At 45.2% G+C, this 12,785-nt stretch overlaps 1 protein-coding gene across 1 annotated transcript in view; it reads left to right on the top strand.

Moving 5' to 3' along the window:
* Positions 1 to 12,785, top strand: part of C2_1H5orf34 (chromosome 2_1 C5orf34 homolog) — a 447,867-nt gene that overhangs the window by 307,226 nt on the left and 127,856 nt on the right. The window contains exon 8 of the mRNA XM_078675037.1: positions 4,752 to 4,821. Coding sequence (XP_078531163.1) covers positions 4,752 to 4,821 — 70 coding nt within the window. The remainder of the gene's footprint in view (positions 1 to 4,751; positions 4,822 to 12,785) is intronic.

Raw genomic sequence — 12,785 nt, 5'->3', positions numbered from 1 at the left:
GTTGAACAAAGATACTCCCTGCCCGTCCTGTCCTATCTACTGGACACTGTCCTGGACATACCACTTGCACTGCAAAACATTCAGTATGGCCACTTGTCCATACTCTGCTCAGAGGTTCAGGCTCTCTTGGCCAAATGAGTTCTAGAGAGGGTGCCCTCATCATCAATAGAGACAGGTTGCTACTTTCTGGTACCGAAAAAAGATGAAGGGTTCATTCTATCCTAGATCTTTGTCTCTGAAGTTCTTCCTCTGGAAGGGCTAGTTCAAAATGGTCAACTTGTGCCAAGTCCTGGAGACTGGATGGTAACACCGAACTTGCAGGATGCATGCTTCCACATTACTGCCCTGCAGTCCCACAGGTATCACCTGTTCTTTCAGGTAGGCCACAAGCACTTTCAGTACTTTGTGCTCCCCTTTGGCCTTACCAGGGCTCCTCGGGTGTTAACTAAAGTGATTGTGGTGGTTGCAGCCCATCTGCAAAGATTGAGAATCCCAGTCTTCCTATACCATGATGACTGGTTACTGAAGGCGGGCTTGCCCAGTCGCAATCCACCTCCAGACGCTGGCTAATCTGTTGCCACTGTTCAGTTTCTCAATCAACGTGCAGAGGTCAAACCTTACTCTACAATGGCTCCAGTTCATCTGAGCCATCTTCAATATGGTGCTTTTCCAAGTCCTTCCTTCGTCTCTATGAGTCCAGGACATGTCAGCAATGATCCCCATGTTTCAACCTTTGACCTGAATCTCAGTAAAGCAGCTCTGAGGATTCTTGGCCTCTTGTCCTCCTGCATAATGATTTTAAACCACGCTAGGTGGCACATACGGTCTCTGCAGTGGGAGCTGATCTATCAGTGGAGTCATCACAAAGGCAACCTCTCTGATTCTGTGCAGGTGTTAAGAGAGTGCAAAAGACTTGTAGTGGTAGCAGCTCGACTGCAATTGGGGCAGAGGCAGACCCCTCTCCCTACCCCTCCCAGAGCTAACGGTTGTGACTAATGAGTTCTTGCCAGGTTGGCGAGGTCATGTCATCTGGAATAAGTAGAGAACTGAGGACTTAGACCACACAACTGCCATGTGGTATTGCAACAAGCAAGTCAGTCTAGGTCATGGGTTCTGTGCCAGGGGGCTCTGAGCTTCTGGAAGTGGCTGAAAACTCAGAGAGGCCAGGCCGAATCCAACCCCGGACTGGGCAAGGAAACTTTGGTAACTGGAACGTTTGTCAATGAGCATATTTCTTCCAGTCTGGATGGCTTTTCAGGAGGACCTCCTGTCACAGCAACAGGGCCCGGTCATGCACCCAAACCTGCGCAATCTACACCTCCGTGGGTGGAGACGGAGCAGCAACAGTTGATGGCTTTCGATCTTCCTCCTGCAGTCATTGGTGTCGTTTTGGTAGCCGGTCGTCCATCAACCAAATCAATGTATGCAGGATGCTGTGAATAGTTGGTTGTTCTTACGAAGCATACAACCTCTAAATGCACAGGTATTTGATGTTCAAATTCATTTTACAGTGCAAGCGAGAATTAACAAGTTTACATTAAAAATACTTATGGGACTTCTATATGCAAATGATCAGTAAATTTCATCTTACAAAACTAGGTGAGATACAAAGAGTTTCATAAAGTGTTGAAGTATCATCTATTTTGTGGTGATTAATAAAATCCTTCTTAAGAGACATAAAATGAATGTGTGTTGAAAGTCTATCAGACATGGCAGTGACCAACAATCTGCTGTTCTACATCACATGTAACAATCACAGACTGACAACATTGCAGCACCATGTAAATTAATGGGGCCCTCCCATTGGAAATTACTGGTAGTCCAGGCAGTTAATTTCCATAGCAACAATGTTCATATATTTTAAAAAGCAGCCATAACATCGGCCAATGCGAGTGAGCAAACTCCAAGCATTGTCCGTGATACACCCATATACATCTTTTTTACCGGATAAATTAGTCCTTTGGAAGAAAGCGGCATTCCTTCCCAAGGTTCATGCCCTTCCAGATAGGGAAATCCATCACCTTGTTGGCTTTCTCTGCACTGCTTTATTGCATAACGGAAGAAGAGTGGTTTCCTTGCCTTGACCCTAAATAGGTACTTTGGTTCCATGTGGACCAAACCAGAGACTACTGACTGGCCGACTAACTGTTCATTGGTTTCTTTGGGGGTGAGAATAGAAAAGCGGTGCAAAAGAGGATCTCAAGATTGAGTTGCAATGCAATAAGATCTGCTATGGAGTAGTCAATAAGCAGCTCCAGAAAGCATGCTCGCTCATTCCACCAGAGCGAAGGCTGATAATACTGCACTGGTGTGGTGTGCCAGTCATGGACACTTGCCAAGCGGCTACGTGGGCTTTCCTCCACTTGTTGACGAGCCTTACTGTGTGGATAGTCCGGAATAGCAGGATGGTCTGATCTGGCTTGCAGAATTTCCTTGTCTGAGTCATACCCCAGAACCACCAACAGAGGAGGTGTACTCGTTGGTATCTGTTCACAAGGTGAGGAATATATGGTTAATAGTGTCTATCAGAAGAACAAGGAACATATCTTCAGTAATGCCTTTTCTGATGGAGACTTTACCTAACTGCAGATTACTCAAAGATCCTCCCATTTCCCTTGATCTGTGAAAAGGACTCGCATAGTCCTTTAAAATGATGCCAAATTTAAAAGATCTGCACTTTGCAGTATCTTATTTCCTTTTGCTTTGTGTTTGACAGCGAGGAGGAAGATCAGAAAGAAACTGACGTCAGTGCACAAAGATGGCATATATATAGAGCGATATACAATGTTGCGTATTGTAGACCCAGGGAATTGCTTTAAAGATTCCAGATCCAGCCTGGCTCCTGGGGAAATACACAAGGTGTGGAACCTGAGGTTAGATAAAGTCTTTATTAGAAAAGGCGTTACACTAGGTAAGTATCTTGAAAAATTGCCCAAAACCAGTGGGAACATGCCTCGCACTGATACAACTTATGGGATCCGGCCCCCAGTGCTTTAAATCTGTTTTCTGCAAACTCTTTATTCCCACCTGTCTATATATCTGTACTGATAATATGGGAGTGATGAAATAGAGCACTGACCTTTGGAGGGGATCGCTCATGCATATAGGGAGGAGTAGAACCAGTGATTGTTCCAAACTGTTTTTATTGATATTGTATAAAAATGGTCCAGTCCCCTCTGAGACTGGGATAGACGTTCATTAATCTGGAATAATTGGACTGTAGGTTTAAGGCTACATCATCCACTAAAGTAAAGAGCACTGGCAAAGCCAATACATCTGGCATTGGCTGCTAGCATTTTGGTTTTCTCAATGCTGGTTTTGTCATGAGTTTTGTAAACCTTTATTGTTAGGGAACCTGCCAGTAGGCCATCTGTTAATCAAAAAGAAAAAAATATGACGATAAGCAAAACTATATTTTTGTCTCAAAACACCTTCTCATAGTAGTCCTAGCACTGATGGGAACTACTTAAAATGTGGTCCACGCGAAGGGACAGAATGCTGCCACTCAGTGAAATTACCCAATAGCTGAAGAGGGCTGGCTGAGTAAGTATACATATAATACACTGGATTCTGCAATCCTTGTATTTACAGCCAGCCTCTAATTTCTTTATAATCGGGGACTTGTGACACACACCCAGTCGCCGATTATAAAGAAATGACATAGCTGCTCAACTGTAATAACGTATTACAGTTGGGTTCTGACGTCTGACGTCATAATGTCTTCTGCTAGAGTCCACAGCCGAGGGGAAATCCAGGTGCAAGGAGCATATTTGAAGCATTAGTTTAAAAACAAGACCTTGGTATTCTTTCTTCTGCTCTGTTGTTCTAGTTGTACAGTGACAGGCATAAAGGGGGAATTTATGGCAACATGTTTAATTTTTGCACTTCTAAGGTAATTATAGAATAAGTTAGACTTTCTGCATGTTTCTACACATTCCGAGCTGCTGTGCCTTTTTGGAAAAAAATGACTTAATTAAATCGATTCTAATATCTTTTTTCCACAAATATCGAACAGCTTTATTGATGTGTTTAATTTTGCACTAGGGTTCTATTTTTACTCTTCATGCTTGCAAACATGCTCTCTCTTTCTATTGAAAGAGCTACGAACCAAGGATTTAAGTGGTTTGTGGAAAAGATGACGGTGTCACCATGTATTATAAGGAATAAAGTACCAGCTGCCGTACAGTATACGGGTATTGCAAGTCACCTCTGAGTTCCATAACCTTATAAAGGAACTCGGCCTTAAGCCTTATCCCTATGTAGGTCATTGAACTCCTCTGTGACATGCAATATTCTTATAATGTATGTCAGGGCATACTTTATCCCATAGATACTTGTAGTAAAATCAAAAGGCATTGGCTAACTGCAGACCTAATAAGTTGAACTAATTTCCTGTAATCCCTTCATTGCTATTGTATTTGGCACTCACTGACTGCTGTACTAGATGGTGAAGGGATACTCCAGCTGCTCAATACCTCCCCAGAATCTGTCCCCCTCCCATAAGGCCCCTTGTCCCTCTCCTGGTAGCTGGCACAAAGGGCTGAAATAATGTGTGCGCAAAAAACAAAGCAATGGGTGATTACAAACTGCTCCTTTCTGTCACTGTCTTCTATCCCTTTGCTTTCACAGTCCGTGCAGAGATTTTAGACACTAGCGATAAGAATTGCAAGATCAAACAATATCTTAGGCCACACATATATTTTTGTAACGTGTGACTGTACTGTGATATTTAATGTGTTCTTCTTTTGTAGAGTCCTTGAACACTGCTACAAAGTTGAACTTTCATTAAGCCATGGCTATGAAATCTGCTGTTGGAAAATGGTATGTGGATAAAATTATACTTTTATGTGTTACTTGTTAACAGTTTCACCTGTGAAGGTCGATAACACGTTTGCTACCTTGATGCGCAGCTTTTAAATTAGAGAGACTGACTGATTTGAATTCTTGGCAATGGTAATAAGAAGGGGCCCTTCTGAAATACTCAGAATTATTAATTTACAGCTGTACCTATCAGGGGCATGTTTTAGCGGTACTGCTTAAAGACAATCTGTGTGTCCATTTCATATGTTGGTCTACTTAAGTCTGTCGGGGACGGTTTTAGCAGTACATCATGCTAGAGAGGCAGTGTCTCAGCCTTCCTCCTCACACACCAACCCCTCTTGTTGCAGGTATCATTTACATTGTAGTTTAGCCCAAGAAAAATATTCATAGTTGTGGAATATGGAGCTGTCCCTCTTGGCATTGGTCACCTGTCCCACTACTGTGTGAGGGCGGAGATGGAGACACTGTCTCTACCCAGCATTTGCAGGCAGTGCCGCAGCTTCAAGCCTCCAGCACACCTGCCCTCCATTGATCTGTGAGGCTGCTGTGTACGGGCCAAGAGGCCCCAAGGCTCTGCACATACGACAGCCAATGCACACAGAGGGTAAATGAAGCAGCATCCTTGGCACATGCCAGTGCAAAAAGCCACATGGCTCTACTCCCGTCTTCATCCTGTGGAATCCATTATGTCTGCTCCACATGTCACCTCTGGCAACACACATATCTATGCTACCTTTTTAAGTCTCACCAAGGCAGCGCTTGCTCTGTCTCTTCGAGCCATGTTGTAATCAGTCTATGGGCTTTTAATCACTCCCAGCACTTTCCATTGGTTCTTTCCTGTGCCTTTACAAATTCCTTTGTTTTCGTTGGTCAGTTGCATACATTTGTCCTGCCTTTAGGCTGTTTTGTTCCGCCCTGCAAACATCTCCTGCTTAATAGGTCCTTTCACTATGGCCATATATTTTCCTTCAGGGCACTACTTTGTCTTTGGCTATGTCCTTGCTGCTGCTTCCAGTGTACTTAATCTCCCATGCCTTTCCAGAACAACACCTCCCACGCCTTACAGCTTGTTTTAATTCTAAATAGCTGCTCTTTTCTCCCTCTCAGGCTGCAGCTATCTCCTCCTCCCTCCAGTTTAGAATGAGCAATTACAGCTTCTAGAGCGCAAGTTTATCTGCTTTAAAAAATAAGAATGAAAGATCGGCTTCATCTTTAACTTCCTGCCTCTTGTGTCTGGCAGTGTCTGGTTTTTCCTCGCAAGTTGGGGTGAAGGAAGAAATGAACAATGAGACGTTTGTGCCCTCTGCCTTCCTGACACACCACCCAGCCCTGCTCCCAATGGAAAATGACTCTGTGACTCAGGGAGCATTTCCTTTTACAATGCAGTCCTTTTCCACACATAGCACGAGTAACAGGGAAAGGAAAACATGCTTCAAAACGGCCGGCCTGTCTCGCATGTTAGTTTCCAGATGCTTTCATTTTATGGCATGCTCCCAAATATGATCATATAGCTAAGAAGCTTGTTCATTTTTTTCATTACTTTTGTGTTTTTCTTAAATTTTTGAGTGTTCATAAAATACACATTCTGACTTCTGGAAGACTGCAAATAAAAAAGCAAAAGTAAAAAACATTGTTATTTTTAACACCAACAGCTCTGACTTAAACAAATGTCTTACACCTGGTACCATAGGTGTGAGTCTCCCTTCCATTTTTCGCTGTTGTCTCTTTTCTGTTTTTTATATGTTTTTGCTGGTTAGATGCTTTGGGCACTGTGTCACTGCTATTCAGTGCCACAGTGCAAATGCTCCCTATTGTAAATTACGGTAATGGATTAGCGACTCCATGATTGGCTTATTTGATTTACTTGTCAGACCCTAGTACAGTGCACCATGTGTGCCCAGGGCCTGTAGATCAAATGCTGCTAGTGGGCTTGCAGCACTGATTGCCACCCACAGAAGCAGCTTGTATAGCGTGTCTCAGGCCTGCCATTGCAGAGCCTGTGTATAGTCTAGTACTGCCATGTCGACTTGGTAAGTGCACCCACTTACCAGTCCCTAAACCTTCCCTTTTCTACTTGTTAGCCACCCCTAAAGTAGGCCCTAGGCCAGGGTGCATTGTATGTGAAAGGTCGGACATACCCTGTTGTGTGTGGCATGTCCTGATAGTGAATTACAGCCAATTTCGTTTTTCACTATTGCAAGGCTACCTGTCGCCATAGGCCAGAATGGGCTGTTTGATTATAACATCTTCTAACTGACCCCGGGAACATGGTAGAAAAACGAATTTAGTATGCCTGAACTCAGAATGATAAAAATACATCTTTTAGTGAAGTTGGTTTTAACATTCTGTGTTTGAAAATACCATTTTTATAAAGTAGGTATTTTCTTGCCTAACCATCCACCTCTGCTAGGTTGTGTATTGCATGTCTGGTTTGTGAGTGACAGGGGCTAAGGGGGCTCCAGGAGGCAGGGTGAGTCAGCACTATGCTGAATAGAACTATCTACACTGGGAGTGGTGGGAGGAGTAGCACCTGAGCCTGAATAGGGCTGTGCCTGCCTTCCACAATGCTGGCTCCTCCTCCTGTGGTGCGTCTGATTACCCTGGCCCACACTGACAAAGGAAGAAGTTTTGCACTGGCAGACTGCACCCAGAACTGGTTTGGACTAGGTACAGACACACTCTGCCTTCAGAGACAAAGGGTTTGTGTGTATAAAAAGGGGGACCCAGACCCGAGAACTTTAGATCACTTCTGGACATCAAGATGGACCTTTTGCCAAGGAGAAGAACCAGAGAATCTGCAGGAGTTTTTGACTTCCCCTGTGCCAGTGTGTTGCTTTCTGGGGTTGGCCTGCAGTGTTTTTTTTATTGCCAAGCAAAGGGGAAAGACTTTTATTTGCAACTTTCATCATCTTGAAGAAGAATCTCCAAGGGCTTGGACTGTGCTTGCCTCCTGCTGAAGTCTCAGGGATACAACACTTCGCTCCCAGCTCTCACCTGAAATTCCTTGCTGGGAATTCTGTCTGTAGAAGCCTGCTTGTTGTCGGGAGCTGGAAATACGATTCAATGAGAAGAAGTGTGTCGCATCCGCAGCTGTTGCATCACCGGAGAAGCATGCCTCTATCGCAGCTGTGTGTTGTCGCATCATCGGAGAAGCTTGTCGCTACCGTAAGGTTCGCAGTTGCATCACTGGAGTAACGTGTCGCAGGGCCTGTCGCGGTTTCAAAGTTACAGAGTCTCCGTCAGGCGAGCACGCATCGCCTTCACGTCGTCGCATCACATCAAGGGCGCCATCTTCTCGCATTGGATCGTCGCGCCGCATCAAGGCGCCATCTTGTCGCATCTCAACCGGGCCGCTCCACGAGATCGTCGCATCACATCCTCTCCGGTAAGGAACAGATGCATCGCCTACTTTGCGCAAGCACTGAGGAATAGACGCATCACCTCCCCCGAAGCAAGGAACCGATGCATTGTTCTTTTGTTTATCTTGCATGACGCATCCAATGGTACTTTGTGAGAAACGTGTGGCACTTACCATCTGAAGTGAACAAAGTTATTTCTACCATCTTAGTCATTTTCTTAATACTCTATTGTGGATTTTTATCGTTTGGGTCTTGTGTTAAGTCTATATAAAGAATACCATTTCTTTCTGTCAAACATTGCTGACAACGCACCTGACTGCTGTTGCTCCAGTTCTTGGCCCTTCAGCCTCCGGGGTCACTAACAGCACCTCGCCGGACCCGCCTCGCGGGTCCCGCAGCGCGGTGAAACCACAGGAGCTCCTATTCAGGACGGGCACTCCTACAACCGACCGGCAGGGCTGCGAGCTGAAGGCAGGGACTCCGTGGACCAGGAGTCCCTGCGCGCCTCATTCACATCAGCTGGGCTGCTCTCCCTGCCGGCCCCGCCCACGGAGTTAAACGGGGAGGCTTCAGAACTTGCTAGTGGGACCATTTCTTTCTGTCACACATTGCTGACAACGCACCTGACTGCTGTTGCTCCAGTTCTTGGCCCTTCAGCCTCCGGGGTCACTAACAGCACCTCGCCGGACCCGCTTCGCGGGTCCCGCAGCGCGGTGAAACCACAGGAGCTCCTATTCAGGACGGGCACTCCTACAACCGACCGGCAGGGCTGCGAGCTGAAGGCAGGGACTCCGTGGACCAGGAGTCCCTGCGCGCCTCATTCACATCAGCTGGGCTGCTCTCCCTGCCAGCCCCGCCCCACCGCCCCACCGCCCATCACGCTTCTTGTTATTTAAAGAACACTGCGTACCCGCTGCGCGGGATCACGCCCGGGAGAAGCCCGGGACAAGGGCGGGGCAGTCTGCGACAGTCCGCGACTGATGGCGACTGGACTGGGCCAGGTATACTGCCCTTTTTTGTCCTTGTGAGTGACTATAACTGTGGTTTGTTCTACTTTTGAAGGTATGTCTAAGTTAAAACAATGCACTGTTCCTTCAAACACCATGGACAACTACTTAGTCCAAGTGGTCGCCAAGATTAACAATGACAGAAGGTCCTCCCTGGGATTGAGCTTAACCCCAGATATATTTACAACTGATCCCTCCCAAGGTTTCTCACAGGTTACAGACAATCCTAATGAACCAGGGGTGTTCACCCTCAGCAGTACTGATAGTCCTGCTCTTAATACATCGACACCCCTCATATTGAGTAATTCCTTAGTTAACCTGCAGGAAGTAGAAATGGATAGTGAGACAGGGGTGTCTTCCCTGACTAACATTGATAACCCTATACATAATGCATCATCTTCGGCTATATTGACTAAAATACCCGAGGTTGACCATGATGATACAATTGTGGATCTAGAAATTGTGGAAAATAGCTCCCCTAAACCCGCACCTGTTCCTGCGCCTAGAGTGACTAGAGGGGCTTCAAAGGGACAACCCAGACGTACCGGATTACGTTCCAGCAGAAAAAGACCAGCGACCCCACCTAGGAAAAGCAATGTAGAGAACGTAGGAATAGAGGACGAGGGTAACATGCTATGGGATGAAGCTAACATCAATAAACTCATGGGAATGTTTGATCAAAAAATGAGGGGTATAATAAAACCATTGTTATCCAAGATTGACCAACTAACTGATAAAGTGCACAAACTTGAGGGCCTCCTGTCAAATACAAAGGAAAATATGGAAAAAATACCCAATCAGGTGATGGACAAATTGGAGCTTATCAAATACAGGGAAGATGGGACTGGTAATGGAGGAGAGGGTGGGGAGTCGGTGGTTCCGACTCATCCACCTATCCCCACCCCATGCCCAACGGTAAATGCCCATTGTTTACCAGATCCGCTAGCGTTTTGTAGGTCTGGGGAAGATTCTCTGCCGGAATCAGGTCCAGTGGAGTTAATCGTTGAAGCATCCCCAATGATCCTGGTTTTGGCAAATGTACCGATCCTAAAACCTGGCCAGACAGAGTCCTCCCAATCACTTTTAAGTAAAGCTCTTTACTGGCTAACCAACAATATGCTCATTACCCACTGGGGAAAACACAAACTCACAGAGGAAATATCATCTGCCAGAAGAGTCAAATGGATAGGCAGTAGCCCTAAAAAATTTGACGGTGATTGTGTGGTGCTTAATTTTAAGGGGCCAGAAGTATTACCTGATATCTTACCAAACCTTCTGCCCCCACAACGTAGAACAGCAGAAATTGTCCCACTTACACTTGACTTCTTCTATAGCAGAAGAGGCCTCATTGCCAAACCAAGTGTCCTGAGAACTAAATGGACCACGGTGACAAACAGAAGGGGTGGGGGTGCCGGTGGAGGTACTCATAGCGGAGAGTGGGGTGTTAACTTAGAAAATAGGTTCGCAGCACTATCTAATCTAAATGATTGCGACTGACTGATGCAGCGAAAGTCGCCACAGAGAGCCAATCACAAGGAAGTACCAAGTAGGAAAAATAGTGAGGAGGGGCTTGAAACCCTAGAATGGTATAATAGCTTAGCCCAGAGCAATGCCATTGAGACATTACTGGAGACTTATTTGCCTGATCCTATTAGGATTTCCTCGGAACTTTTAGTACAACCTATACAGCAGAATATAAATATAAATAGCCTTCCAAGTCCAGGTCAGACAGGGCACGCCGTATCTAACCCACCGCTATCCCTTATTTCTTGGAATCTGGCCGGGATAGCAAATAAGATAATATCTCCTGAATTGTGTACTTTCATTGATCTTTATGATATTATATTATTTCAAGAGACCTGGTGACAAAGCCCTGTGTATCGGGTAGGGTATCTTACTTTTTTTATTCCTGCAGTATCACATGGTAAAGGCCGCCCATCTGGAGGGCTGTTAATCTGGATTCGCCAAGCGCTTAAGTGTAAAATCCTGCAAAGACCACTCCCAACTAGGGATATACTATCAGTTAATATAAGATGGGATAATGGGGAAGACTTAGCCCTCTATAATATATATGCTAGGGGAGTCAGTGGGGGTAAAACCTCAGATGTAATAACGGTCCTTGAGCAAGAGCTAGAATTATTGCCCCTTGAACAATTTATTATCGTAGGGGGAGATTTAAATACAACCTTTGAACCCCTAGGACAAGAGGATAAATTCTTAGCCGAAGAAGAAGACAGCAAATGGGGAATCCCCCAACTTGAGATAGCTGCAGTCAAAAAATGGAGTGCGGTGGCCATCCAAGTGAAAAGCCTTTGCTTAGCTAGAGGCCTTAGAGCCGCAAACGGTCGCACACTTTCAGACCGCGAGGGGAACTGTACATTTGATAATGGCCGGGCATCTAGCAGAATTGATTATTTTTTGGTAGATACCAGGATTTGGAATAAACTGATCGATATGATTGTGGTAAAGAGAATGTAAAGTGATCACAACCCATTGAGCATGGTCTTTAAGTCTTACCTAGAGGAAAGGGTGATAAGTATGGAGGAAGAAAGGGTGACCCTGGACCTCGTATGTACAAACAACCAGCGGCAATTAAAATGGGGGAAACTTATTGAGGATGAGGGGACGTTAGACGAACTTAAGAGAGTAGCAAAAGAGGAAGTAAACAACTTAAAACTACTCACAAAAAATCCTAACTTCCGAGACATCTTAATGGAGTCTCACAAATTTTTTTTTTCTAGACTACAAACATTTTTCCTAAAGACAGTAGGCCACAACAAAGGGAAAAAACATCAAAGTAAACAGGGATGGTATGGAAAAAGTTGTAGGCTGGCACGCCAGAAACTTAGTACAGAGCTTAAACTAGGAAACGCTGACACAGTCAGGAAAGCAAGGGACATGTATAGACGCACCCAAAAACAGGCAAAGAGACTATGGGATGAGGAGCTTTGGGCTGAGCTTAAAAATTCATGTGCAGTTAAAAATTCAAAGCTATTTTGGTCCACAGTGAAGTGGGAGCTGGGAGGGATAGCTAAACCCCCCCCGAAACAATGTTCCCATTAATAAATGGATAGAATTTTTTAAACCGCAATATGCTCGAACCCAGATCCAAGCTTGCGCTACTCTCCCGCCGGCTGTTTTCTATCAGGGTAGTGTGTTTAACGAAAAAGATGTAAATGTAGCCCTTGACTGTGTAACTAGGGGCAGAGCGCCAGGTATGGACGGAATACCAGCAGACGTATACCTAAGTGACCGGAACACGTGTTGTGTATATTTTGCATAGCTTGCTAATGCAATGGCGATGGATGGCGAAGTACCTTCATCCTGGAAAGGGGCGGAAATTATCCCAGTTTATAAAAAAGGTGTCAAATCCCTCCCTAGTAACTATAGACCCATCAGTCTCATTGATTCAGCTCAGAAACTGGTGGGTCGCATGGTTCAAAATAAGCTCCAAGTATAGATCGAGGAAAATAACATCTTGTCACCATACCAAGCGGGGTTCCGCCCCCTGACAAGTTCCATTGACCAGGTTTTTTACTTCCTTGCCCTGTACTGGAGAAACGTCATTTTAAGTAATGGCCCCCTATATGCTGTCTTT

Source organism: Lissotriton helveticus, chromosome 2_1 (genome assembly GCF_964261635.1).
Source record: "Lissotriton helveticus chromosome 2_1, aLisHel1.1, whole genome shotgun sequence".
Classification (NCBI taxonomy): domain Eukaryota; kingdom Metazoa; phylum Chordata; class Amphibia; order Caudata; family Salamandridae; genus Lissotriton; species Lissotriton helveticus.
This window is presented reverse-complemented; position numbering and strand designations above follow the sequence as displayed.